Genomic DNA, 26,520 nt, shown 5'->3' on the forward strand with positions numbered 1-26,520 from the left:
CAGCAGCCGAAACACCCAAACCCCAGTTGCCACCTGCTTTCTGCTTGGGTTTCCTGGAACCATAACAGGAATGACTAGGGCAAATCAAACTCTGCCAGACAGGCCTGAGAAAAGATGGACGTATATATATTTTTTTTCCTTTTTGAATTTTAACCCCAAAAGGAAAATTCCAGAAAAAGATGGGGGAAAGCCGGCTGGGTCTCCATCAATGGGGCTCTTGCTGCCAAGGAGGAGAATGAGCTTGCCCCATACCCACACTATCCCAGCCCGTGTCCCCCTGCTCAGCCTAGGACAGGGAGACAGTAGAGGTGGGGGTACAGCTGGGAGAAGGGGCCAGGGCAGTGGTGCTTTGAGGTAAGAAGTAGGGCTGAGGCTGGGGGGTGTGAAGAGCTGCCACTGTGCAGTCTCCTCTGCCCAGTGACAGCCTTACACCTGGACAGCGCTAAGAACGCACACAGCTGCGAGTGAGGCAGGCTAAGCGGGAAGGCAGCAGCCAGCGGGCGGGCAAGCAGGGCTCCGGGCTGGCCCTCCCCTCTAACTGATGATCTGCCGAGGTCTTCCGTAGCCCGTCATGCCGGCCTGGGAGGCCCCTCTGTTGCTGCCCATCTGAAGGCCAATGACATGCTTTCCCTCCTGCAGCTGGCTCTCTGTAAATTCCCTCTTATGCTCCTGGGCTTTCCTAGAAGAAGAGGAACCAGGATAATGACTCGCCAGAACTTGTTATCTTCCACCTGTTTTCTAGTCCCTCAGTTGCTTCCTCATCAGATTCCATTCCTTTCCGATTTCACTCTTTTCCCCCTCATCTAGCTGACCCCAGAGGCTGAGGAACCTTCTTGAGCACAGGAGAGAAGAAAGGAAGGAGTCAAGAAGCATAAACAATAATTCCCCCCATCCTAGACCCTCACTTGGTACCTTCCTAGAGCTCTGCTTCCTCTGATCATTCCCACAAGCTGAATAGCCCAAGCCACCCCCATCCCATGAAGGGATCAGGCTGAGATCCCTGGTGGCCACATACTTCATAAACCAGTTGGGATCTCCACGGTAGTGCCCATCATTCTTCGTCACTGCCAGGCTGCCCAGAGCCATCAGAGTTCTCTGCACTGCTGCCAGGTCTTTGCCTATAAGAAGAAAGAGCAGCCAGGGGACATTTTCAGGACGATGTAGACAGGACTTCACCAGAGATAGCCCCTGTCTCTCAGAATGCCAGGGACAAGCATTGTCCCCAAACCAAAGGAGGCTCCAGTAAGTCCTTGTTGGTACAGTGTAGCATTCTCTTGGCAATTCCTGTTACTGCTAGGTACAGATTACTAGACCCTGGATGAGGCATATTTGATCATTCCTTCTCCCTGCCTCAGAATCCTAGTCACCTGCCTGCCTGCCTCCCTCCCGACTGGTTCCAGCCCCTTTTCCCTTTGTACCTTCAAAGAGATCAACAGTCTGGAACATGTCAGTCTTGGTGACCCCATAGTCTTCAGCTGCCTTCAGGAACTGAGCCACCTGCTCCATCTGCTTGAAGACCATGGAGGGTGGATTCTCTGGAACCTTAACTGGCTTGGAGCCATCAGGATACAGGCTGTTCACCAACTTGCTCAGAATCTGCCAGGCATAGAACTCATCTTAGAGGTCCTGACCCTGCACTTCAGGATGGCACAACCCCAGCCCCCTTCCCCTTCTCAGGGTGCCACTCACCACGCCATTCTTCAGCCAGACCTGGAAACCCAGGCGGCCACGATCTGGACGACCCACATCAGGGCCACACTGCACTATGATCCACTCCACCAGTCGTTCCTCCAGTTCCTCGTCATACTTCTTCTCAATTTTGGATTGTACTTCACGGCTCATGCCATAGGAAGGACCCTTGTTGGCCATGTTGCAAGAGAGCTAAATCACAGCAGGGCAGAGAAGGGAAAGGGTCACAGAATTAGGAAACTGCTGTTTTCGTTTGTGCCAGGCAGATTTCTAGCTCTGCATAAAGACATTTACTGCAGCACATTTAGGCCAGACCCATCCCCTTAGTGTAGAGGCCTTTCTGAACTTGAACCCCAGGACATAAGAGGTTCGGAATTCTAAGCAGGGATCTATAGACTTTTTGTCTATAGATGAATCAGGCAGTAAATATTTTAGGCTTTATGGGCCATATCTTCTCTGCCGTTGTGGCATGAAAATAGTCATAGACGATACATAAACAAATGAGCACGGCTATGTGTCAATAAAAGTTTATTTACAAAAGCAGACAATAGGCTAGAACCTGTGCCATGGTCTAGAGTCAAGACTGGCTAGAGGCACTGGAAGGGCCTTCCAGAGGTCAGATCACCCCCCAAAATCAAGCCAGAAGTTGTCATTGTCCAGCTAGAAGTGAAGTAGTTTACTGCTTCTGCCTCAAGGAACAAGTTACCTCCAACCCTTATTAGCACAGAAGTTGGAAGTGCAAAACTTCAGCTCCTTGCCAGGTCCACTCAGTCTCTGGCCTTACAGTGGAAGAGGCTGAGACTGGCAAAGCCACCAAAGCCTAAGAGTCTTTGGCAGAGCAGCTGCATTTCCTCCAGGGAGCTGACGTACCCATTCACTTTTCCCCACCCCTCAGGCTCCTGCCACTGCAGTAGCTTGGGGAACCAAGAAGTCAGGGCCCCCCAGGGATATTCCAGAGCCAAGAATCTGCCAGCCAGAGCATGGGAAGCCCTGCCCCAGGCCACAGCTGCTGCTTCAGGGCCTGGGCTTGGCACTCATGGAGAGGAGGGAAGGCTACTGGAGCAGGGGCATGGGTTTCTGGGCAGACATGGGTGTGGCTGGTCAAGAGAAATGGGACCTGGCCACAGGTGTCACCCTGGTATGGATTTATCTGAAGAGCCTTCCAAAAGAGGTAGCAGAGGAGGCCAGACCCATCTCATGGCCTCTGAAAAGTCAGAGGTTGGGAGGGAGAGAATGATGTGAGGATGGAGGCAGTCAGCACCCTCCCTCACCTCCCACATGTGAGGACTGGGACCCTCTCTCCATCCCCCACCCCATGGGAAGCAGAGTGAGCTTCGTCATCACATCACTCTGGTCCCAGGCCAACTCCATTGTCTTGCCCTTCCTTTCCCTGTGGCGGATAGCCTTGCTGAGCTGATGTTCCCCAGTTGTGAAACAGGATGACAGGATCCATGCAGAGGGTGGTGAAAATGACATAGCATCTGTGAACTATTTCCCAACTGCCTAGCCCTAGTGGTCTCCTGCAGGTGACCATGAGAGGGCCAGCCTTGGCCAGGAAGACAAACACAGTGAATGATCATCACCCCCTCCAACACCCTCTTCTCAAAATCATTCCCTGATCCCGTGACAAATTTTGAGAGAGAAAAAAACAAACAACAACAAAACAAAAACACAAAAACCCCCGCAAGAACCTCCTCTCAATGCCAGCCTTCTCTCTGAGTCTGTGTCCTCATTTGTAAGGTAGAGGTGAGTCACTGCAAGGACGTGGTGCTCTGAGCACTGGGAGGCAGTGGAATTCTTAGCCTACCACCCCTTTTCCAATTGATTATGCAGGGGAATCCTGAGGCAGTGTTCCCTTGGTCAGCTGCACATAGCCAAGACCCTCCGTCCCCCAACCCACTGTCTGGCCCACTCACGGGCTCCTGCACAAAGGACTGTAGCCAAAAGTCACAATTCAATTGGACCGGCCAACTGATTTCCGCCAATCCTTCCTTCTGGCCTCCATCCAGCCTCCTTCTGGACCTTTGTCCCACCATCCCAGATAGGTGTCCAGGCCAAGATGTTCATCTTCTATCCCCTGCCCCACCCACCCTCACATCTGCCTTCCCACACCCACACCGCATGCTGGGCAAGGGAGGAACAGCATGAAAGGAGAGTGTGTCACCCCACTGGCAGCTTTCTGTCCCAAGAGGTTTGGAGAGAAAGTACAAGTCAAGGAGTCAAGGCTCATGGTGACAAGAACACAACTTTGCAGCCCCTTGATCTAGAGACATATTTGGATTTTGGTCAGAGCAAGGAAGGGCAATGAAATGCTCTTTGCGTCGCCTCCACCCAGCACCTCTCTTCTTCCCTGCCTCCCTCCTGGTGGAGATACTGAAAGTGGAGAGTCCCAGGACATCCTTTAGAGTCCTCTGATGGAAGCCACCCCAGTCCCACCTTCAAGACATTGGGAAGAGGAGAAGGAAAGAAAGAGGCAGGGCAGCCCAACCAGCGGCATTTCTAGACAAAGCTCTGGGGACAGGAGGCACAGGACTGGTGCTCAGCCTTGATGCTCCTTCCCTGTTGCTCCTTGTCAGGCCTCCTGTCCCCAAGGTAAGCCCTTTTTTGAGGGTGGGCAGTGGAAAAAAGGGCAGGAAGCACCTTCTTCCAGCCAGAGCCTAGAAGAACAAGCTGACCAAGGGGTCTCTCCAGGACTGTGGGACCCCTGCTCTCATCACCAGAAAACACAGCAAACAAGAGTGAGCACATCCAGATCCCTTAAAGTACTAGGGGTGGCTCATCTAAACCCCAGAGACCAAAATTACCCCTACTACATAAACATGGCCCACCTCTCAGCTACCCTTTGAAGGCAAACCACTGAGACACAGTGGGAAGGGCTAAGGATCCCCAACCTGACCAGCTATTTCTTCAAAGCTCCTGAACCTGCCACCCATCTGCCTGTAGTAGAGGGGACTCTTTCAGCCTGTGGAAGAAGCTGCTCCCAGAAAGAGAAACTCTCCAGCTTTTCCTTACATCCTGCCACCCCAGCCTGTTCTGAAATGCAAGAGTTCTGTGTGGCTGGGGGTATAGCTCAGTGGTAGAGGGATGCTTAGTATGCAAGAAGCCCTGGGTTGATCCCTAGCACCATGGAAGGAAGGAAAAGAGAGAAAGAAAAAGAGTTCTGTGGTCCTTCACACTGCCTTAGGAGCTCACTCTGGAGTTCCCCTATGCTGCTCAAGCCCTGGGACCAGCCAAGGGGCCACTGCTCTCCAGAACTAGTAACCTCTCGTGGCCCTCACCTCTTTCGACTTCTCCTAGAGGGGACACACAGCCTTGGCCAAATCAGGCAATGCCTTGAGTTTGCACACACACCCTGTAGTGTATGTGCAAACAGAAATGTGGAGCCTCCCTCTTATGCCAATTGTTTCCAACATGCAGCCCTTTGCACCAGCCAAATCATCTGAGCAGTTCAGGAAGACTGGGGCTACCCAGTCTCAAATTCAGGACTCCAGGGATCCATCCTATGCATCAAATGGACAGCTCAGGTCTGGAGCCTGGGAATACAAACTGAGAGGGTGATGGTCTTTCCCAGCCAGCAAGCCCACCACCCTGGAGACCTCTGAAGAGTCCTGCCTGAAATACACCACTGTGTGGAGCTGCCGCCCCAGTTCCCTCCCGGGCCTGGAGAGTGTACTCACTCACAGGGCTTCCTCAGAGTTGGCAGCAGGGAGTATGGCCTCGAGTCTGGGCTTGGCAGACAGGATGGGGCAGGGGCTGGGTGAGGGGTTTAAAGGGCTGCCACTGTGGTGACGTCAGCCTCCCCCGCCAGCTCGCCCTCAGCCCCCTCCCTGCCGAGGAAACCGACTCTGGTCTCCTCCTCCCCCGCCCCCCAGTGACTCCACACAGGCTCCATATTTGGGGAAAGACACCAAGTTGGAGCAGTCTGTCGGGGGGCTGCCCGAGACATTCTCTGCATGCTTTGGAGATGGAGCGGGCCGGGGCGGGGCATGCTGCCGGCAGGAGTCGGCCGGGAAAAGCCTTTTATGGGCAGGACCACAAAGGCCTTCCCTGCCTCCGGATTTAGGGCTGCTCCTGCTTCACTTCTCCCTGCCCCCGAATTTGGGAGGAGGAACTCAAGAGAGTCTGCCAGAGAGGAAAGGGACCAGGGAGCTGGGGATCCCTGGGACTTGTAGGGGTAAAACAGTCACCTTCTCTCCTCCTGGGGCTTCTAACTCTAGACAGAGGTGAGAACTATGCTTTACTAAGGACCTACTCCATGCCAGGCACTTTGCAAATACTGTCACTTAACATAGCCACATCGTGAGACTGTATTACTATCACCATTTTATGATGACTGAGGCCACATGATGAGTGGTGAGTGGCAGAAACAGGCACCCTGTCCACCTTTGATGGGCACTAGGAAAGTTGTCACACCCACTTTTTAAATTTTTTTGCAATCTGGGGATTGAACTCAGGTGTGTTCCACCACTGAGCTACATTCCCAGCCCTTTTAATTTCAAGACATTCCAAGTTGCTGGGGCTGGCCTACAATTTGCCATCCTCCTATTTCATCTTCCAAATAGTTGGAATTGCAGACTGGTACTATCACATCTGCCATACCCACTCTTCTCAGTTGTACCATCCTGGAGACAGCTTTCAGTTGGGGTTCATCTTGAGTTACATACTTTAGGAGGGAGTAGGATTTGAGGGCTCAGCAGTACTGTAGTGAACAGTGGCCCCATCCAGAGGGCAGTAATAAAAAGTTTTCCAAAGCACAGCAGGGCTGGAGACACTAACACTAGGGTAGAAAGCTCAGGAAGTTGGGTCATCCCTCCCTCCCTTTAGAGTTGGGGATTGAACTCAGGGATGCCCTGTCTACCCTGGAAAACAGACCAGACTACATCACCCCAAGAGGGAGATCCAGTGACCCCTTGCTTGTGGCTTGCTACAGGAGCCTTGAGAAGGGATAGGTTAAAAAAGTGGGAGACTTCCAGTGTGGTTTTTGGGCTACTGCTGTGGCACCCACCATCCTAAGACTTGGTAAGGAGGATGTAACGCTCTCCACTGTACACACATATCTGGCAACACCCCAAGCCAAGCAAGGCTGCAGGAGGAACAGACAGGCCTGGCAGGGAGGGGCAGAGCCTGGCTCAGAAGCTCCGCCCACCACAGCTAATATTGCCAGCGCCAGAGCCTAGTGATATAAAGAGCTACAGTGCCTCTCAGTGGCGCCTGAAGGGAAAAGAGGAGAGAAGCTAAAGATCAGCAAGAGAAAAGCCCACCCCTCCATTCCTAGACACCTAGACCTCTGAACTCACCTAGTGTCCTGAACTCACAAATCCTTGGCCCCCAAGTCTTGTCCTCAGCCTGCTGAAATTTAAACAAACCTCCCAAGAATATCTCAAAATCCCCTTCTCTTGGGGCTTGCCCACCATCCATTACCATCTTGCCATCCCTGACCACCACCTTGCCATGGGCTGCACACACTGTCCACTAAAGCCACATCCGGGAGCACTGCCTGAGCCTGCAGCCTGCAGAGCTGGGAAATACTCAGGCAGAAATGAAGCTGGTCTCAGCAGGGTGGGTGGAGGCCAGGTAGGTAGAGGCAGTTGCTATTTGCCAGGTAAGGGGGGATCTTAGAGGGTAGACTGCATGGCAAAGGCTTTTCCAATATCTAATCTGCACCCAGCACAGTGCCTGGTACAAAGTAGGCCCCTAGCAAATGTTTATTGACTTAATGCTGTTGTTCAAGGCAGAGAAAAACACGGGGAATCAAGAAACCTAATGCAACCATGGTATGGAAAAGAGAAAGGTCTCAGGAGAAATTGGACCTGGAGAACACTGCCCCTCACCACAACCAGTGTCAACATCTCCTCCCAGGACATAAGAGCAAACAAGGGCCCAGGAACTACATCTGGTTGTCTCTTTATTGAATGCACTCATTCATAGAAAACACAAACACAACCGTATCGTGGAAAGACAAACCAGGGCTCTGAAACAAAAGACCCAGACCCATCTCCTCTCCCCAGCCCAAGCAGAGCTATAAAAACAGCTTGGGGAGAATAATGCACATTCCCACCCCCAAGGCAGAGGCCTGACCTATGGCCCCTGTCCTTGGCATCTGGAATGGACCAGGTGAGGTGAAGGGAAGCCAAGGACTGGAGTGGCCAGGAGGCCCAGAGCTGGGGGCATCTCCATGTAAACTCCAAGAGTGTGTGTGTGTGCGTGTGTGTGTGTGTGTGTATGTAACCAACAAAGAACTTGGATGGAGCCTGGACGGAAACTCAGAAGCCAGCCCTGGGTCCTAGAGTGAGGCTGAGCCTGGGGACATAAAGGACAATGGCATGTCCCTTTCTTTCTAAAGTAGGCACTGGGACTCTTGTGGCCATGGTGAAGGCTGGGCTCTGCACCATCCCTTCATTGCCCCTGGACATTCTTGGGCAGTGTCAATGGCACTGAAAGGCCCCAGTTGGGGCTTGGCAGGACCGAGGGCATAGAAATACAGGAAGGGACGGACGAGTGAGTTACTTTTCCTTCCAATCCTGGTGCTGGCATCAGTCTGAGCACTCATGGGATGAGAGGGTAACATCTGAATCCAGCCCTTCAGACAAGAGGCAGCTCTCAAATTGAGCTGACTCTCATTGCTAAAGAGTCAGCCCGAGTGCAGGTCGAGGGAGGAGGGTCCTGCCCTGGGCCCCTTGCAGGCCTTAGCACCAAAAGCCTGGCACCAACCAGCCAACCCCTGAAATCCCACAGCCATATCCATCCTGGGCAGTGATGGCAGCCAGGAACAGCCCCAGAGAACTGTGATCCTGGGACAGGGCAGAGAATCAGGCCCCAGTCCAGGCCCTGGAGCAGGAGCATGGGAGGAAGAAAGGGCTTTGGGTCCCAGGCTGAGGGTGAGGAGAAGGATGGGCAGAATGGAAGGCATGAAATGGGGAGGGCATTGCCTTCTCTCCTTCCTCCTGAAGAGGGACAAACAGCCAAGGGATGGGACCACAGAAAGCCCCAACACCGAGAAGAAAGCAGCAGTTTGGCCAATGTCTGGGGTATCAGGGAGCAGGCCTCCTCCCTTGCAGAGGGCAGCTGTGAGGCCCATGCCACCCTGTGACTGTCCCAAGTTAGGTCTGGACTAGACCTTGCCGTCCCGCTGCCACCCAGTGCTGGGCAGCAGGCCTGGGACTCACACCTCCAGAGCTACAGAAGCACCTGGCAGGTGACAGAGGAGCTCAGAGCCCCATGAGGTGAAGCGAAGGGTCTGGCTCCTGCTAGAAGACATAGATCTTGTCCCGTTGCACAGTATCCAGGTCATCATCCAGTGTCAGCAACACCTGGGAGATGGCCACTGCATCAGGCACAGAGAAAGAGGCAACCTCTGCCCCCACCCACCCTCCCACCTGGGCTCAGTACATACCAGGAAGGACCCAAACATGGCAATGGAGGACAAGAAGTGCCAGATGTCATGGTCATCAAAGAAGTCGAGGAGGATGCAGTCCCGGTTGTGCTCCCTTGACTCTGCAGGGGTTTTCTGGGGGAAGCACAGGGAGAGCTGCCTCCTGACCCTGCCCTGCCCTGGCAAGGCTAGGGCTGGGCCCACCTCCAGTATCACTCCAGGACACCCCCACTTCCCAGCTGGTCAGGAAAGTGCCTTGTTCTGACTTGTCTCTGGTCCTCATCCCCCACATCTAAGAAATGGACTTTTGTTACACATTTCTGCCCAAGTTTGCTGCCTTCTATTCTTTCCCTTTTATTTTAGTCTCATCCTCCCCACTTCAGATTCTTCTTCCCTTATCTAAAAGCAGGAAGACATGATTAACTGAAGATGCCATCAACTCAAGAGATCCCCAAAGACACAGCTGACTCCTAACTCAGCACCCTGCCTTGGACTTAACCCCTGCTCTCATCTGTCCTTCAGGCTTACTGTTTTCTCCAGCACTACTGTCAGGTCATAACCTTGCTCCAGACAACAGCGGCCACGACCTGAGATTCCCAAGGTCCTCCCTACTCTATCTACAACCTCTACCCCCCAAACATTTACCGATCACCCACCCTGTATCCAGGGCTATCAGCTAAGTTGAGGGCTCAGGCAGGACCACAACCCACCCTGCCCTCGAGGATCTTGCAGTCCTTGCTTAGTTCCCAAACTGGTACATTCATTGACCTCCAAATCTACCTTATTCATTTCTACCTCTGTATCATTACTCAGGTCAAGCATTTCTGGGCCACAGGGCTCTTCCCCATCACCCAGAGCCTTTATGGCCAAGAGCAAAGCCTGCTTCCTTCGGAAAGTTTTCCTGGCCCTCCTAACTCACAGAGGCCTCTCCATCCTCTGTCCTGAATACCCATATCCTAGCTTACCCTTGCTCTTCATTTTAAATATGTTGTAAACAGCAAGATATAAACTAGGGGCTGGGATATAGCTCAGTGATAAGAGTATCTGCTTAGCATGTACAAGGGCCTGGAGTTCATTCCTAACACCAAAATAATAAATAAAACTGAAAAACAAAAACGCAAGAGATCAGTGACTCTCTTGAACTAGATATAAGTGCCTCATAGATAGATATCATGTCAGACTTAGTTCTGACTACAGATTCAAAGCCCTACACACAGCAGTGCCCTTTGAGGTTGGGGAGAGAGTCTGACAGCTCTAGCTTGAAACCCCAGCTGCCACTCACTGGCTGTGTGCCCCTGGGGAGGTCACTTGGCCTCTCTGAGATTCAGTTGCCTCATAAGTAAAATGGGGCTATCTTGGTGCTAGAATGTTGAATATCAGGAGAAGTAATGAGAAAGCAACTATGGAAGTGCTGGCCCACAGTGAAAATCAGGCTGTGTCAGCTCATGGTGAGCCTGGGAGTGACTCCTCACCTGCCAGGTGCTGAGTCCCTGGAAGAAGAAGAAGAGTGCAAAGCCCCAGACCACAGAGGTACAGACGATGCAGAGCAGGGGGATGAGCTTGATCCTCTCTCCGCTCCGGAGCTGGGTGGGGGTGGGGGGAAAAGTGGGCTGAGACCCAGGACACCCCCAGGCCACATCCTGGCCTTCCTGGATCTCCTCTCCTAGGCCTCTCAGACTCCCAGGACTCACTCCTTAGGAAGCCTTCCTGGATTCACAGCACCTCATGACTACAAGCTCATTCAGTCCCCATGCAAGCAGCCTGGTCCTCACCCTGATATTCACCCTCTCTGGGCTTCCATGTACCCAGAACCCTGTGCCAACAAAGGGTCCTGGCCAGGGGGCTCTCCTCTCCCACTGCATGGCCTAGGGGTCCCTTGGGAAGCCTCCAGTCCTTAGAGGCTCAAGCCCATCACTGACAAAATGAGCTAAACCTCTTCAACCTCTTCAGCAACCAAAGGGCCCTGGGCTGGGATGCAGCTTGGTAGCAGGGATCTTGCCCAGCAGTGGCTCCCAGGGGTCAAACACAAGAGGGTGTAGCCTCCTGCTGTTCAAACCCCACTGGCACAGACAGACGAGCAGAAAAATTCTCACTCCACCTCAATGCGGGCCTGGCAGGCCAGAAGCAGAGCAGATGATAGAGGAGGCTTAGTCCTTCCCTACTCACCTTCATAATAATGTAGAAGGCAAAGTAAAGCAGCAGGTTGCAGATACCGATGGCCAATAAATAGGAGGCAAAATCATTGGGGCGCATGATGAGCCCATAGGCAGCCCTGAGAAGAGGGTGAGAGGCTAGTGAAGTGGGGAGGGCCGAGAGCAGAAGGCTCTCCTTTGCCCCCACCCCATCATGCTTGACCATGATGTTGGACTTGGTTCAGAAGCTCACAGAAGATTCTGAAAACCCAGGGACCAACACCTCTCTCCTCAGCCCCAATTTCTGGTGCCCAAGGTTTATAAGTTGTCCACAGCCCCTGAGGCAGCCAGTGGCTGGCCACATCCCCAGCTGTCTGCCCAGCCAGGCTACCACAGCCAATGGCCACACTCACAGCGACCAGTTGATAATGTTGCCCATGACCAGCAGCACCATGCGGTCCTGGGGGGAAGCAGAGACACGGGGACTGAGAGGGGGAAGAGAAACAGGGAGAGAAGTGGCAGAAGGCCCAAGTCAGCTGGTCCCCACCCCTACCCTGGATTTCCCACTACACCTCCCTATCCCCCTGGAGGGAACTGACTATACAGAGGAGAAAGGGGCTGGGGAGCTGGGCAGGTACCACATAGAGGGGCCCGCTGCACTGCCGGATGCAGTCCGTGTAGAGCACGTGGAGGATGCGGCGGAAGATCCCCGAGTCTGCAAGGAGGAGGGCACGGGGCTGAACGGCATGGGCACCCTTCTTTGCTGGACCCCTGGCCTATGCCAGTTGAGAGGAGCCAGGGCACAGAGAGCCCAGGAATGCCAAGGCCTTTTCTAATTCCTCCAGTGATACCTCCACAGGGGCCAAGGTGCAAAGCAGGGGGACAAGCTTGATCTCCAGTGGAAGGACATAACCAGGGGGTCTCTGCAGGTCCAAGTCTCTGAGGCCACTGACCCCTCATGCCAGGGGGCTTCCCAGCCTCCCCCTCATACATCTTGCCCTGAGCATGCCCTCACCCAGCTTCCATCGGCCCATGTAATAGAGCTGTGTGCTGAGGAGCAGGGTGGCGATGATGTGAATGACAGAAAAGACAATCCAGAACACCGTGTTCCCTTTGCCAAAGACCTGTCAGGAGGCCATAGGAGGCATAGCTGAGGGGTGCTCTTGGCACCCACTCCCATGCCTGTCCTTCCTAGGGCTGGCTGTGCAGCCAGGCTAGGATTTCCCTTAGGGAAGGAACAAGATTTCTTCTGCAGGAGGTGGAGGGGGATGTGCACACCACCGTGTGCGAATGGCCCTCACCACGCCCAACACGGAGAAGAAGATGACAATGGCCAAGCAGGCGTAGGCGCTGTAGGCGCTGGCGTTGATGTCTGGGTGCCGCTTCTGATAGAGCTTCAGCATGCAGAGCCCAGCAATCATGTACATGAATGACGTATCTGGGTTGGGGGACACAGGAGTGAACTACAGAAGTACCACCAGGCTCTGCCCTCTTCCTCTTCTTTCTCTCCTCTGCTCTCTTTCTCTCTGCTCTCTTCATCTCTGCCCTCCTCCTCTCCTCTGTCTGCTCTCTCCTTTTCTTCCCCTCCGGGCAGCCCCCAATAAAATCTCTTGGTTGAAAAAAAAGAAACATCTACCAGGCCTCAGCAGAGAACTCCCAGACCCGACAATTAGAGGAGAGAGCCCAATGCCTCCTTATGGCCACAGGGTGAGTTGGTATTTAACCTAAGCTCCAGTAGTCCCTGATGTCCCTGCCACCACAATGATGGTCACCAAGAGATCGACAGCTGCCTGTTTTCTATACTTCAGACATGTGCATTCATATGTCCTCACCCCAGGCTTGGGAGGTTTTACACAGCTGTCGTGGGGATACCGTGGGTGAGGGCTCGGGCAGATCCCTGCTCTAGGTTTACCCAGAGAAGAGGGAGACGCCACTCACCAAACTGGAAATTGGTGTAGTTGGGGCAGACGTGATAGCAAGCACTAAGCAGCCCCTCCATCATCAGAGCAGTGCCCATGGCATAGAACAGACCAAAGTGTTTGGGGATCCCACATTCCTACAGGGGAGGAAGAGAAGGTGAAATGGGAAGGGAAGAAGGGACCCCTAAGAGAGAACCCCGAGAGGAGTAGAGTGGGATGTATATTGAGTGGGTGTACGTGCCAGGCTGGGCAGAGAGGGCAGGGCAGGGCTAGACTGGACAAGGGAGGAGAGGGTGGAGCAAGATGGGGCAGTACAGGGCTGAGCAGGGCAGGTCTGGGCACAGCAGAGCTGGGCTGGGCAAGGCCATGCCTGCCAGAAAGGATGCACTAGAGCCAAAGCTCAGAGTGTGAGCTGGTCTCAGCAGGCAGCAGCTCACTCACCAGGGCATAGAGGTCATTGCGCAGCAGGGCCCTGTTGTGGTTGATCTCCCGCTGCAGGATGATGAGCAGGAAGAGCAGCCCCAGCAGGATGTACCCCAGGTTGCTGAGGATGTTGTTGAAGGCGCTAGAAGGAACAACACAAGGCACATTGCCTAGGTCTCACACTCAGGCCTCTTCCCCAGCCAGGCAGGCACTTCACAAAGCCCCTGCCCCTTCCCCAGTTCACCACTGCCCTGGAGAGGGGAACTCCCAGCACAATCCCCACCTGAGGTTTCCCAGTGGGTGGGCACACAGGAAGTTGTAGTAGCAGATGTCCTGATTCCCGGTGACATTCACCACCTGCAGCAGGAGTGGGGCAGGAAATGTGGCTGCTAATGTGCCAGATTCAGCTCATGGCCCATGCCACGCCACCTGGGCCAGACTGACAAGACGGTAAGTGTACACACAGCATGTACATGTAGTACCCAGGGGACGTGCTCTTTTCGAAAAGAGGGATGCCAAGTGGCAGTCATTATCCACCCCCGTAGCTGTGGCTGAAAACCCCAAGGCATGATCATGACAGAAGTTCCTATCTCACAGTCTAGAGAAAAGGGAAGAGAAACCAACTCTTACAAAGTCCTGTGATGTTTGTTTCAAAATTCTCACAACATTGCTTTTATGTTGCCCCATTTTGCAGACAAAGAAACTGATGCTCAGGGAGGTTAACTGATTTTTCCAAAGCCTCTCAGCTCATAGGCAGAGCTAGGATTGGAAACCTGGCAATGGAATCTAAGACCTGCACTCACTGCAGAGCTCCCAGCTAGGAGGCTCTGAACATAAGGGCAGAGTCCTGAACTGTGGCCAACTGAGCCAGCCCCTGCCCTCTCACCGTCTGGTAGGTGATCACCAGCTGCACCACAGGAAGGGCGTAGAAGACAGCAATGGTGGCGATGTTCCTGAGGAGCAGCAAGGAGCAGTGAGGTGGGCAGGACTGAGAAGCACTCCACCTCCCACAAGGAACCGGCTTGTCCTGCTCACCAGAAGTAGATCTGGTACTTCTTTCGAAGAACACGCTTGTCCTTCCGTGCCAAGTCAGCCACATAGAGATATTGCTGAGGAGAAGCAGGAGTGAGCCCCACTTACCACTAGCTGGGAGAAGGGGCCTCCCTCACACAGGCCCAGCTCAGGGTTCTACGCTATCCCACTGCTGTAACCAGTTAGACCAAGAGGGTCTGTGCTGGGGTCAAGGGGTCAGACGGAAAGTTAGTTTCCCCTGAGCACTCTCCCTCTGCTTTCCTGATGAACCAGATGGCTAGGGCCTCAAATAAAAGGTCCCTTCCTCAGAAAACCCCTGACCAGGGCCAGGCGCATGGTGTCAGACCTTGGTGCGAATGACATTCTTGTCTGAATCGATGTCGGTCAGTGTGTCATAGTCATCCTCCTCCACGGAACTCATGGAGTCCAATCGTGGTCGAGGGCCCACTGGATCAAAGGGGCGGTCTGAGAAGGGCAGGAAGAAAGGGGTCAGCTGTTGGGCACAAAACCCAAGGTCTGCCCCCACCCATCTGAGGCAATTGTCAAAATTACTAGGCTCTGGGGAAGTGGCAAATTGTGGACTAAGGCTCAGAGCTGGGGTAGAGGTGGGCCCAGGTGCTGGGAGACATCAGGTGCTCCTAAGTCAGGGGGGAGTGACAGGAGTTCTGCAAAGAGGCCACCAACCAGGGTCAGCTTCAGGTTTGCTCCCCTCCTGGCTCTCCTCCCTAAGGTAGGGCTCCCAGGCAGGACACTGAGCAGACCCCAGGCCCCAACACAAGCAACAGGATTGAACTGGGCCAGTCATGCTGATTAGAAGGTGCCCAGCCATGTGGATTCTGAGAAGACACTGCTGGGAACCTCACTAAGTTCAAGACCCACTGAGCCTGGGGTGCAGGCAAGGGGAAGAGGCTGCCTCCAGGAAGAGCACCTCTCCTTGACCTCATCTGTCTCTTGCCTACAGAAGCTTCCTCCTATGACCTCACCTGACCAAAGCCCCACAGGCCAGAATGTGACTCCCATGTTCAGGAGCCTGTCCCCAGCAGACTGGGGAGAGGGTGCTGGCAAATGAGACAGCAAACTATAACATCTGACCTATGGTGGCCAAGGTGCCAGCCCACTGGCATCAGGAGCCAGTGCCTGTCTCTCTCAGAAGACACACAGGCTAGCATTACTGGCATTAGATGAGGAAGCCATGCACCAAGCATCTTTCTGACCCTGGAGCCAGCAGGCCCCAGTCAACCGCCCTGGCAGGAGCTGATTGGCAGGGCAGCCCCACCCCCTCCCCACATCTACCCATGGCAATGCACAGCTGCCGCATCTGGCCAGAGGGGAGGCGCCGCTTGAACTGGTCGTGCCCTTCAAAGGAAAGGGAAAGTTACCAGGGAACTGGGGCCAAGGAGGAAAGGATAAGGGAGCACAGGGGCAGAACAGCAGGCAACTGCTGGTTCCAGCATCTGGCAGAAGAGGCAACCGCCCACCATGACGCTTTACCCAGCCAACAGCAGGCCTGTACCACACACCCCTGCCTGTCCCACTTACCCTGGTAACCATAAGAGAGGTCCCCAGTACCGGCACTGTCAACCAAACCATCAGTAGATCCGGAACCATTTTCTGCAGGGAATGTAAATGGTGAGGTACGTGGGGAAGGGACACTGGACCCATCCTGATGGGGCTCTGAGTAGCTGTGAGGGCACAGGCATCAAAAAGCCAATGGCAAATGAATTACAGTAGATGGGGTAGAGAGAGAAGAGGGGAGAGGAGGGGAGGGGAGGGGGAGAGTAGAGGATAGAAAAGGCAGAATACAACAGACACTAATATGGCAGTATGTAAAAACGTGGATGTGTAACTGATGTGATTCTGCAATCTGTATAAGGGGTAAAAATGGGAGTTCATAATCCACTTGAATCAAATGTATGAAATAAGATATGTCAAGAGCTTGTAATGTTTTGAACAACTAATAATAATAATAGTAATAAAAATAAAGCAATTAAAAAAAAAAAAAAGCCAATGGCCACTTCAGCAGTAGGCAAGCAGTCTCTGGTTTTGACACGTACCAAAGGAGCCATAGTTGTAACCCTCATAGGAGGAGCTGCCAGGAAAGGAATCAGCCAGGACCCGAGGGTGCCCTACAATGAGAAGTCAAGATTCCCTTACCCTGGAAGCAAAGAGAGGCCTAGGGCCAGGGGGAAGAAGGAAGGGACAATCCAAAGAAGACAGTTATAAAGGGGCCACGTCAACAGTGAAGAATAAGTACCTCTCCAGGCAAATACCTCACTACCACCCACCACCACTACCAGATGCCCTGAACTCCAATGTGTTCAGTGGAAACACATCACGTCAACCTGTGCTCTCCCTAAAGAGAGAGGAAGTCAAAGAAACCATGTACTAAGCTACCAGCAGCAAGGACAAATGACATCCAGCTGCTCGAGTTCCCCCAGACAGGCCTTGTGCTTCACCTCCCTCCCCTTTGACAATAGCTCCTCTACCCACAGCACCTGGAGCTTACCAAGGAGAGAAGCTGAGAGAGAAGATCCCAAGCAGGAGGAAGAATAGAAAGAGAGGGTGGGGTGGGGGGAGGGAGAGAATGGAAAGTTAATAATCTCAAAGACTGTAAGCAGCACTGCCTGTGACAGACAGCGTAGCTAGACACGGAGAACAGACCACACAACAGCTTTCAGAGTACACATAGGGATGGACAGCAGAAGACACCAGCCCTGCTTCCATCTGTGAATGTCACTCCCAATCCAAACATTCAGAAACCCACAACCCTTCCTCCTCTAACCACACAGAGAACCATCCACCACTTTCCCTCCCCAGGACTAAGCAAATCCTGCCCTCCCACCCGGGCCCTTTAGAGATACCACTTTCTGGGCAGACTCGGTCTATGGCCACCAACAGAGTCTTCTTCTTCTGCCTGCAGTGACAGAATCAAGAGGATACCCAGACTGCGTAAGATGAAGATCCCTCCATGCTAAGTTGACCTCCCTTCTACCCTCTCTACCTCATTCTGATTCCTATAACCCTAAACCCCAACCTTGATCCTGGGTTCCTCCTGGGCTGAGGAGCTATGTGGGGTCTCTATACCTGGGAAAGAGATTGAGGTTCCCCTTCCTGGTCAGTTTCCAGAAGTGGCCTATGGACCACAGATTCTAATAGGCACCTGCCTTGCATTGCCCTGAGGACAGTTAGGAGATAACCCTGAGCCAGCTCAGATCCTGCCAGGCTATCTCACTCACACCCCCTGCCCACCCACCCTAGACCAGGGGAGGTCTCGGCAGTTCCATCTTACCTCCAGTTCTCCCAACAGGCCAGGAGGACGGTCAATAGGTAAAAGGAGAGAAATATGCCCAGACAGAAGAGCATCCCACCAACATAGGCCTCAGCTACAGGGAAGGAAGCAGGAAGGTGGACAAAGCAAACCTTTCAACATTACCATCATGATGCCCAAGGGCCTTCATTATCTGGCTCCTCTGCCCAGCCCAACCTCTCACCACATAACCCCTCAAATGCAATGTTTCAGCCAGTATGAACAACTGACAGTACTCTAACTGCACTAAGCTCTGACATGATCCTGTCTTTGCTCATGTTGCTTCTTGGGCTAGAACTTTCTCTTCTACTTCTCGAAAACTCCATCTTGACCACATTCAAACCACAGCACAGGGACTATGCCTTTTAGGATGCCTTCTCAGTCCTACATTCCCACAGTGACTTGTCCTTTGCTCATCACAACTTTCGGCACCCTGTATAGCAACAGCCTTCTGTCATCTACACAGGAGCTCCTTGAGAACTATAGCCCTGGGACAGCACCTGGCACCCAGGAGGGGCTCAATCAATATTTGCTGAGTCAATGAGTCACTCAAGGGGCAGCTTTTCTCCTCTCATCAAAATCCCTTATTTTTATCTTATACTCTCAAGTTTATAAAAAGCCCCATTTATGAGGACTAGGTTGTGGCTCAGTGGCAACGTGCTTGCTCAGCATGTGTGAGGCACTGGGTTCGATTCTCATCACCACATAAAAAATAAATAAATAAAATAAAGGTCCATGGATGACTAAAAAAAAATTAAAAAAAAAAAAGCCCCATTCAATCACTCAGTAAATATTTATTGAGTACTATCTAGGGTCCAGCACTTTGCTACTAATTTTCTGCTAAGCCTAACAACTGAGTTTAATAGGACTATCTTATTATTTCTGTTGCAGAGGACCTAGGAGATTCCTCCGCTGATAAGTGACACAGAGTGCACTAGAACTCAGCTGTTCCATCTTTCACCATAGACTCTGTCCCATGTTACACTGGATCCCCCTCCAGGATCGTTCCATCATGAAGTCTGCCAAGATACCTGTTCCCTACCCGTAAGCCTACTTGAGTAGGTCCTTGTCACCCTTCCCAATCAGAGAGCACCCTCTCTCCTAGGTCTGAGAGGAATAACCAGAGAAGTTCCCTATCCTACTCAGCTCTGCACACTCACATGTGACTGCTTGAGATACCAGCACTGACAGGGTTTTCTGGCGGTGCCCTTGATCGACTGGCTCATCTGGAAGAAAAATGTCAAAGTGCCAAAGATGGTTACCTGGAGCTTAGCTAGAATTGGTAGGAGCAGGACACAGAGAGTTCAGGGCCAAAACCTCATGATCTGGAGGGCTAGTAATAGTACGGTGGAAGAGTGCACATTTAGCATGCATGAGGTCCTGAGTTCAATCCCCAGCACCACAAAAAGGAAAAAAAAAAAAAAAAACATCTCTCATCAGATCCACCAACAGCCATGCAGGTACTTCCAACTCCCAGGAAGCCACCAAACCTCCCCATACCAAGCCAGGACCAGGGCACAAAATTTACCTTCTACAAAGGGGTAGAAAGGCAAGGAACCCCCACAGGCCTGGTCTTCAGTCTTCACCACTACTACCACATAAAAGCTGTTGCTGGGGAAGTCTTTGCGCTGTAAGATGATGAGGTAGAAGAGAAGGAGGAGGAGGATCATTCCATCATGGACACAGCGCTTTTCTGAATACTTACTTTGGGCTAGATGTTATGCTAAGCTCTTTAATATATTATTTTACTTAATCTTCAGAAAGATCCTTGAAGGAAGTACTATTATTATCCTTGTTGTATTGACTTAGAGAAGTTAGCTAAGAGTCATATTGCCATTACATGGAAGAGCCAGGATTTTCTAGTTGCAGAACTTCAACCCTAAACCTAAACCATGGCCAGGTGAGCAAATTTATATGTGCCTCACATGGGTTGTCCTACTTCAGGCTGAGCAACAGCCAAGAAAAAATGTGGAGATGCCATGTTACTTGTCAGATGCATGGGTTTGATATTGTGAGGTATCCTCTTCCCTGTCCCCAGAATAGGTCGTGGCCTTTGCCAAGGATAACGTCTAGTATTAAACAAGACCCTAGGGCCCCTTTCCTCTCCTCACTCACCTTATAAAAATGAAATAAAGACAACAAGAAAGGGAACTCTGCTCTTTCTATTCCTAAGGGTGACTGGGATTATAGTTCAACTCACACATACCAGGGGACCCAAAGTCACAGGAACTAGATAGCCTGTTTCGAGTAGGAATGGGGCAGAGAACAAGGAGCGGATTTGGAAAACCAGCAGCTTCTCTGCAAGCCGCATCCCCCACAGGACCATGTGCACTTCCTACCTGAACAGTGATGGCTGCTTTCTTGGTCATAGTCTGGTACATGCCGATGAAGGCGACATTGTTGTCCAGGTCATACACAGGGCACTATAGAGGAAGGTGGGAAAAGACAGATGGACAGGAACCTGGGCCCTATCCCCTCTCTTTAATGGCCTTGCTACTCAAAGGTGGAAAGCAAAAGGGCAGGCAACTTACCAGGACATCCTGGATGGAGATGACTGAGCAGGGGAAGGCCTTGTTGGATGTCACCTTGACAATCACAGAGTCTACTCCCTCAGGAAACTCATACTTGAAGTACTGAGGGCACAGCAAGGGCAAAGAGAATCTTACCTCATGAGCATGCTCTCTTTACCCCCCTAGAAGGAACAGTCTCCCCAGAGCAAGGCCACAGAATCCTCTTGGGTTGGGCAGTGGAGGCTCTCTGGGGAGAGGAGACTGACCATAAGCACACTTGCTCTCCACCCCACTTCAACCACAGCTGGGCACTAAAGGCAGTGTCTCAGAGGCAGAGTAGGAAAGATGGGAACCAGACCTGTATCTCTGTACTGTTGCTGAATATATGTCCCTCATCACTGCAGGGCTTCCAGAGAAACCCTCCGTGGAGAAAGTAAACACTTGTAAGCCCCAGAAACACCACTGACCACTCCTGCTCTCATGTTTAAGCTCTCCCATTACTCCTTCAACAGGAGGTCAACAGGGATTTTACCTGGGGTTGGGCTGCAGTGGTATTGAAGGTAAACTGTTCCCCAGTCCTGCAGGGCAGAGAAGATCCCCTATAGTCACACCCAGGACTTAGGAATGAAGCTGGTCCCCATGGTCCCCTCTCTACCCTGCAGACCTGAGCACAAAGTCATCCATTCGGCTGACCCGGAGCTGATATGTGGTGTTGACTGGTGAGAGGGTGGACACATCCACGTAGAAGAACTGGACCTCAGACTCATTCTTCGTAGGGGGCTGACATAGTGTTCGTTCTACCTTTTGGTAGAGATATTTGCGCTGATACCTGTGGCCCAAAGCAGAGAGTCACAATGTGATTACCGTGCCAGCTGGCCTGCCACTCCAGAGAAGCAAGGCCCAGTTCTTCCCATCAGGTTCCCACACCTCCTGAGCCCTAGGCTGACAAGCTCCAGGCTGGTTGACTTGGCCTTCAGCTACTGACCAGCTTCTGGGCTCAGGCACTGGGGAGAAGAAACAGGGGAGCTCCTGTGTAAGGCTCTAAGCAAGGCCTGGCCCAGGACAACCCCTCCCCCATCTCCAGGTCCTACTCACAGCCCTCGCAGGATTAGGGGCACCTGGAAGGACACCACAGCCTCCTTCTGGCGGACCACAAACAGCAAAGGCGCCCCCTTCTGCTTGTTCAGGACGTTCACGGACACACGCACGCCTTCGGTCTGCAGATGACATGGAGGTACCCTCACTCAAACCTCTCCCCACAATCACTAACACATGCCTTAGGAGTCTGTAAGCCCTGCTCTCCCTCATCCATCCTGGTCAGGTTGGGACACCATCTATGCTCCGATGCTAGAATAAACCCGTCTCCAGGAGGTACTGGTGCTAAGTGAAAGGAGAGGTTCATGAAGAGGCTGGCTCCTGGCCACAGGTGTGTGCGGGGCAGCAGGACCAGGCACCGAGGGGCCAGCACCCTGACCAGAGACAGCAGAGACCTCAGGAGTTTCTAAGATAGCCCATTCCTTTCCATGCGCATGGGACACACAGGCCTGCACATGTACACGTACACACGTACACACACACACACACAGAAGAGCAAGAAGTGTTTGCAACCTTCTTCCTTGTAAGCCACAAAACCAGCAGGAAGCTCCGGTTCAACAACTGAAGTGGAGGCTAGAACCCAGTGGGGATGGGGTAGGAGAATGATGGGGAAAATGTGGGAGGTGTCGAAAACTTAAGTTGTATCCTTAGCTCTGATCAAAGAACAGGACTGTAGAGAAGTCACTTCACATCTCTGAACCTCAATTTCCTCTGGTATACAATAATACCCTCACCCTTAGCTATGTAGGAATATATAGAGAACAGTGGGAGCTTAAATAAAAAAATAAATAAATCCTGGAAATGTTTGTTATTGGGGTACTGAAGCCCAAGGCTTAGAGTAGTATTTTTCTAAAGGCGCAGATCACAGCTTTGTGTGTGTGTGTGTGTGTGTGTGTGTGTGTGTGTGGTACTGGGATTGCACCCAGAGGCATTCTACCACTGAGCTATATCCCCAGCTTTTTTATTTTTTGAAACAGGGTAAACTAAGTAGCCCAGGCTGTCCTTGAACTTGTGAGCCTACTGCTTCAGTCTCCTGAGTAATTGGGATCATAGAAGTGTGCCAGCATACCCAGTTAGACATGATAGCTCTGGGATGACCCCAGATACGGGGGGAAAAAAGGACTCCAAGCAGGAGGAGATCAAACTTCAGAAAACCAGGTACTAAAGGCAGATCCTGGCCTTCCAGAAACCAAACCCTGTCTGCCCTGAAGAGCATTCCAGATTCTCCATTTTCAACTCCACTGCTTTCCAGTAAGTCTAGACCCAGTCATGGAGAGAGAGCAAGAAAGCTAGGCAGGAGACCACCCAGCCTGACTGTAAGAGCTCTCCCAGAGTGCTCTACCTAGGGTCTAGACTTCCCAGGCCTAACAACGCCCATTCTCAACTCTCACATTTGGGAAGAAACCAAAGAAAAATTCGGGTGAGACAGATTCTTCAAAGGGGATGGACTAACTCCCTTTCCCTTGCCACCCAACTTGCTGTTGATCTTATCTCTACCACCCTCCACTTGGAAGGCCAGCTGGCTCTCTGAAGTAGGGAGAGGACTGGGAAGTCCTCCACTCATCTCCCCAGAGAGTCTGAGTTCTACTTGCCTGGGCAGAGCCTTTCAGTTGCAGGCCTGTCTCATTTGTTGCGGTTGTCTGGGTAAACCCAGTTGCAAGCAAGCTTCCCTTGAACTCAGACCCCACAGGACTACCAGATACTGGGGGTCAGGATATGGAGCAGGCCCAGTGTGCTCAGACCACAGATGGTGAAAGGGAACAGATAGAAGAGAAAATGGGAATTCGGTAACTTCAAAAACTGTACCGCTCAGCTTCAGAGAAACATTGGAGAAAAAAAGGATTGGTCAAAAGGCTCCCGTGTGGTTCTGGGAAACAACCCCAGCCGGGTACCTGGTTCATGGGGCCTCCTAAAAGAGCAGGGGAGTGGAAGCAAAGCCTAGCCCTTCTGCTCACCCACTCACCACCGGCCCAGCCCCAGCCCTCACCCGGTTGCGAGTCACAGTATGGTTGAAGGTGTAGATGTTGACCAGCTCGCTGTTGACTTCATCCACGTAGGTGCGCTCAAACTCTGCGTCTTTCTGCGAGACGTTCTTGGGCCCCAAAATCCCCAGATGGCTCTCGACCGAGGCCACCCAGAGCACCAAGAAGGGCAAGCCCAGAGCGAACATGGCCCCAGCAGGGCGGCAGTGGCAGCGGTAGCGGTAGCAGTGGTGGTGGCGGCGGAGACAGGCGACAGGACACCTCCGGGACGGGTTGCGGCTGCGGCCGCAGCTTCCAGCATCTCACCCGGACCAGAACTTTAACCCCGGCCTGAGATTAGGAAACGTCCCCTCCCCGGAGCCGCGGAGGCGCTCCCAGGAGCCCCGGAGGGGAGGGGGCGGCGGGGAGGGGGAGGGAAGGCTGCAGGAAGGGACCCCAGCTCGCGAGGGACTGAGCACGGCCCCGCGACCCTACAGCCCCCGGCCAGGGTTGTGGGAACTCGGGCGGCTGGTTGCCGGGAGCCCAGAGACGCCGGGAGAGGGGAGGGGAAGCCGGCGGCGGGGGCGGCCGCGAAGGGAGGGAGGGTCGGAAGGTGAGGGGCGTGATAGCAGCCGGACGCCGTGCGCAGCGGCGAGTTTTCCGGGACGCGGGCTCTTTAAGGGCGGGCGGACACGGCTCCGGGGCGCTAGGAACTCGGAAAGTGAGCTGCGCCGCACGGCGGTAAACAGCAGGGCGGCCGGCCCGCCCGCTGACGTCAGGGGAAACTGACACAGATTTAAAGAGCCAAGTCCCGGATTGGCCCTTAAAGGGGCCGCAGCCCTCCCGCTGAAGGGGAAAGTCAGACATCCTCTCCAACTTCTACCTCGCTCCTGCCTCCTCTTTAGACATGCTTCCCCCTCTGGAAGCTTCTGTAGGGATAAGCGGACGTCTCTACGAAGGATCTCCAAGTGTTGGGTTCTTGTTGACAAATTTTAATCTTTATGCAAATATAGGACCAACTTGCACCCTCCCGGCCATTACAGCTAACATTCTCAACCACCACCAACTCCGCCACTCCAGCTCAGTTTTCTCCCCTGATACTTAAAAAACGAATTAGGAAACCGGACGGGGCAGTGGCCCTGCCGGCAGAGGGGAAGCTGAGGCAGAACTTCAGAAAGAATTCATGATTCTCCCACTGCAGGGGTCACACAGCTGTAAGGATGCCTTCCAAGCTCGTGAGCTATTTCTCTGCTCTGTAGGGGCTGTTATAAAGCTCACGGAAAGATGCTGACCTTGAGTGTAAATCAGTAAAAACTTTTGAAATATTTTGACTCTTTTAAGAAGCTTAAAGAGATACATACACTTTGGTCCAGTGATTCCATTCCTGCACTCTATCCTAAAGAATAACAGTTACAGATACAAATGTGTGGGCAACTATGCTTTTCACTGTGATATTTCGGATACTCAAAAGAAGCTACTTGAGAAGGAGTGGTTAAATGCACTATTATCATGAAGTCATCAAAAATGATGCTTGCCACTTTAACGAACATAGAATATGTCACTATATAAGCAGTATACCATATACAATGACATGCACAGAAAAATATTGAAAAAAATGTGTACAAAATCAACAAACTGGTCTGGTGACACAAGCCTGTAATCCCAGCGACTCCGGAGGCTGACAGGAGGATCACTAGTTCAAAGCCAGCCTCAGAAACTGTGAGATGCTAAGCAACTCAGTGAGACCCTGTTTCTAAATAAAATACAAAATAGGGCTAGGGATGTGACTCAGTGGTCAAGTACCCCTGAGTTCACTCTCTAGTATCCTTCCCCCAAAAAATTAACAAGGAATATCTTTGAATTACAGGTAATTTTTTAAAAACTATGTGTATTGTATATCATTCCCCTATAATTCCAAAAGTATATATAAAAAAAGTACCAGAATAATAGAAAACCCACTCTCTTTTAAGCAGTTTTTAAAAAGGCTGGGATTGTGGCTTAGCGGTTGAGCACTCTTCACGCACATGCAAGGCCCTGGGTTCAATCCTCAGCACCACATTTAAAAATGTATATATATCTATTGTAGTCCAACTACAACTAAAAAAAAAACAATATTTTTAAAAAAAAATACTTTTAAAAGATGTAAAAGCATATGCCGGGCACAGTGGTGAGAACCTGTAATCGTCGGAATTTGGGAGGCTGAGGCAGGAGTATCTCAAGTTCAAAGCTACCCTCAGCAATTTAACAAGACCCTGTCTAAAAAATAAAAAGAGGGTTGGGGGTGTAGCTCAGTGGTAGAGAGCTTGCCTAGCATGTGTGAAGCACTGCATTTCATTCTTACCACTGCATGTAAATAAAGGTCCATTAACAACTAAAAAAAAAATTTTAAAATAAAAATAAAAAGGACTGGGAATGTAGCTCAGTGAAAAAATGCCTCTGAGTTCAATCCCCAGCAACAAAAATCAATAAATAAAATGTATAAATTTGCTACAATGTACATGTATTCCATTTATAGGACATACTAAATATGTTTAAGGGGAAAGAAATGTGGTTACCTTAAATGCTGTCAGACATTCTGGTGAAGCCAGGTAGGCTGGTGCCTCTTAAGAATTCTCTTAGCTGGAAAAATTGCAGCAGTCTCAAGTCAGCTTTTGGCCCTGCCTTACTCCCAGGGCATCATTCCAATGAGGGCTATTTTACCTTATGACCAGTTATAAATATTTATTCATTCCTGCAATAAATATTTAATAAGCACCTACTATGTGCCATGTACTGTTCTAGTTAATGGGCAAATGGTGAATGGGAGCATTAGAGCTGGCCCTTGTCCAAGTACAGCAAACTTAGGGTGAAGGCAGAGCAAGAGGTAGCAACAGGAAAACCCTAGAAAGTCAGCCAGAAGGGTACCTTAGGGGTTTCCTCTACTAACCTTTCCTTGAACGATGAGTAAAGTGAAGCCCAGAAAAAAGACAACTTATTAGTAGCTTACTATACTCAAGCCTTCTAATTATTTTTACTTTTTTTAGTTTTTGGTGCTGGAGTTTGAACTCAGGGCCTCATGGATGTAGCTCAGGGGTGGAGCG

The 26,520-nt window shown here is 51.8% G+C and overlaps 2 protein-coding genes across 5 annotated transcripts; both read right to left on the reverse strand.

Annotated features, from left to right (window-relative positions):
• Positions 1 to 105: 105 nt before the first annotated feature.
• Positions 106 to 5,487, reverse strand: Tagln (transgelin). Of its 2 annotated transcripts, none has more exons than XM_076846377.1 (5): positions 5,371 to 5,487; positions 1,690 to 1,881; positions 1,419 to 1,596; positions 1,016 to 1,118; positions 106 to 679 (listed from the first exon to the last, which is right to left on the reverse strand). In XM_076846377.1, exons 2-5 carry the CDS (start codon positions 1,867 to 1,869, stop codon positions 535 to 537), a joined length of 606 nt encoding a protein of 201 aa, XP_076702492.1. In that variant the 5' UTR covers positions 1,870 to 1,881; positions 5,371 to 5,487; the 3' UTR covers positions 106 to 534. The 2 variants fall into 2 exon arrangements, with proteins under 2 accessions (XP_076702492.1, XP_076702491.1); XM_076846376.1 differs by having other exon boundaries at positions 5,367 to 5,487.
• A 2,090-nt stretch (positions 5,488 to 7,577) lies between these two features.
• Positions 7,578 to 24,155, reverse strand: Sidt2 (SID1 transmembrane family member 2). 3 transcript variants are annotated; one of them, XM_076846378.1, is made up of 27 exons: positions 23,467 to 24,155; positions 21,480 to 21,601; positions 21,049 to 21,213; positions 20,917 to 20,962; positions 20,406 to 20,507; positions 20,214 to 20,297; positions 19,403 to 19,502; positions 19,035 to 19,100; positions 17,857 to 17,950; positions 17,429 to 17,481; positions 16,622 to 16,693; positions 16,107 to 16,178; positions 15,861 to 15,923; positions 14,914 to 15,032; positions 14,571 to 14,644; positions 14,422 to 14,488; positions 13,819 to 13,892; positions 13,554 to 13,677; positions 13,132 to 13,249; positions 12,495 to 12,631; positions 12,209 to 12,317; positions 11,832 to 11,908; positions 11,607 to 11,653; positions 11,228 to 11,333; positions 10,534 to 10,644; positions 9,083 to 9,196; positions 7,578 to 8,999 (listed from the first exon to the last, which is right to left on the reverse strand). In XM_076846378.1, the coding sequence occupies exons 1-27, from the start codon at positions 23,647 to 23,649 to the stop codon at positions 8,937 to 8,939; spliced, it is 2,562 nt and encodes an 853-aa protein (XP_076702493.1). In that variant the 5' UTR covers positions 23,650 to 24,155; the 3' UTR covers positions 7,578 to 8,936. The 3 variants fall into 3 exon arrangements, with proteins under 3 accessions (XP_076702493.1, XP_076702495.1, XP_076702494.1); XM_076846380.1 differs by lacking the exon at positions 16,622 to 16,693; XM_076846379.1 differs by lacking the exon at positions 15,861 to 15,923.
• Between the last annotated feature and the right edge of the window lie 2,365 nt (positions 24,156 to 26,520).

Source organism: Callospermophilus lateralis, chromosome 2, assembly GCF_048772815.1.
Source record: "Callospermophilus lateralis isolate mCalLat2 chromosome 2, mCalLat2.hap1, whole genome shotgun sequence".
Classification (NCBI taxonomy): domain Eukaryota; kingdom Metazoa; phylum Chordata; class Mammalia; order Rodentia; family Sciuridae; genus Callospermophilus; species Callospermophilus lateralis.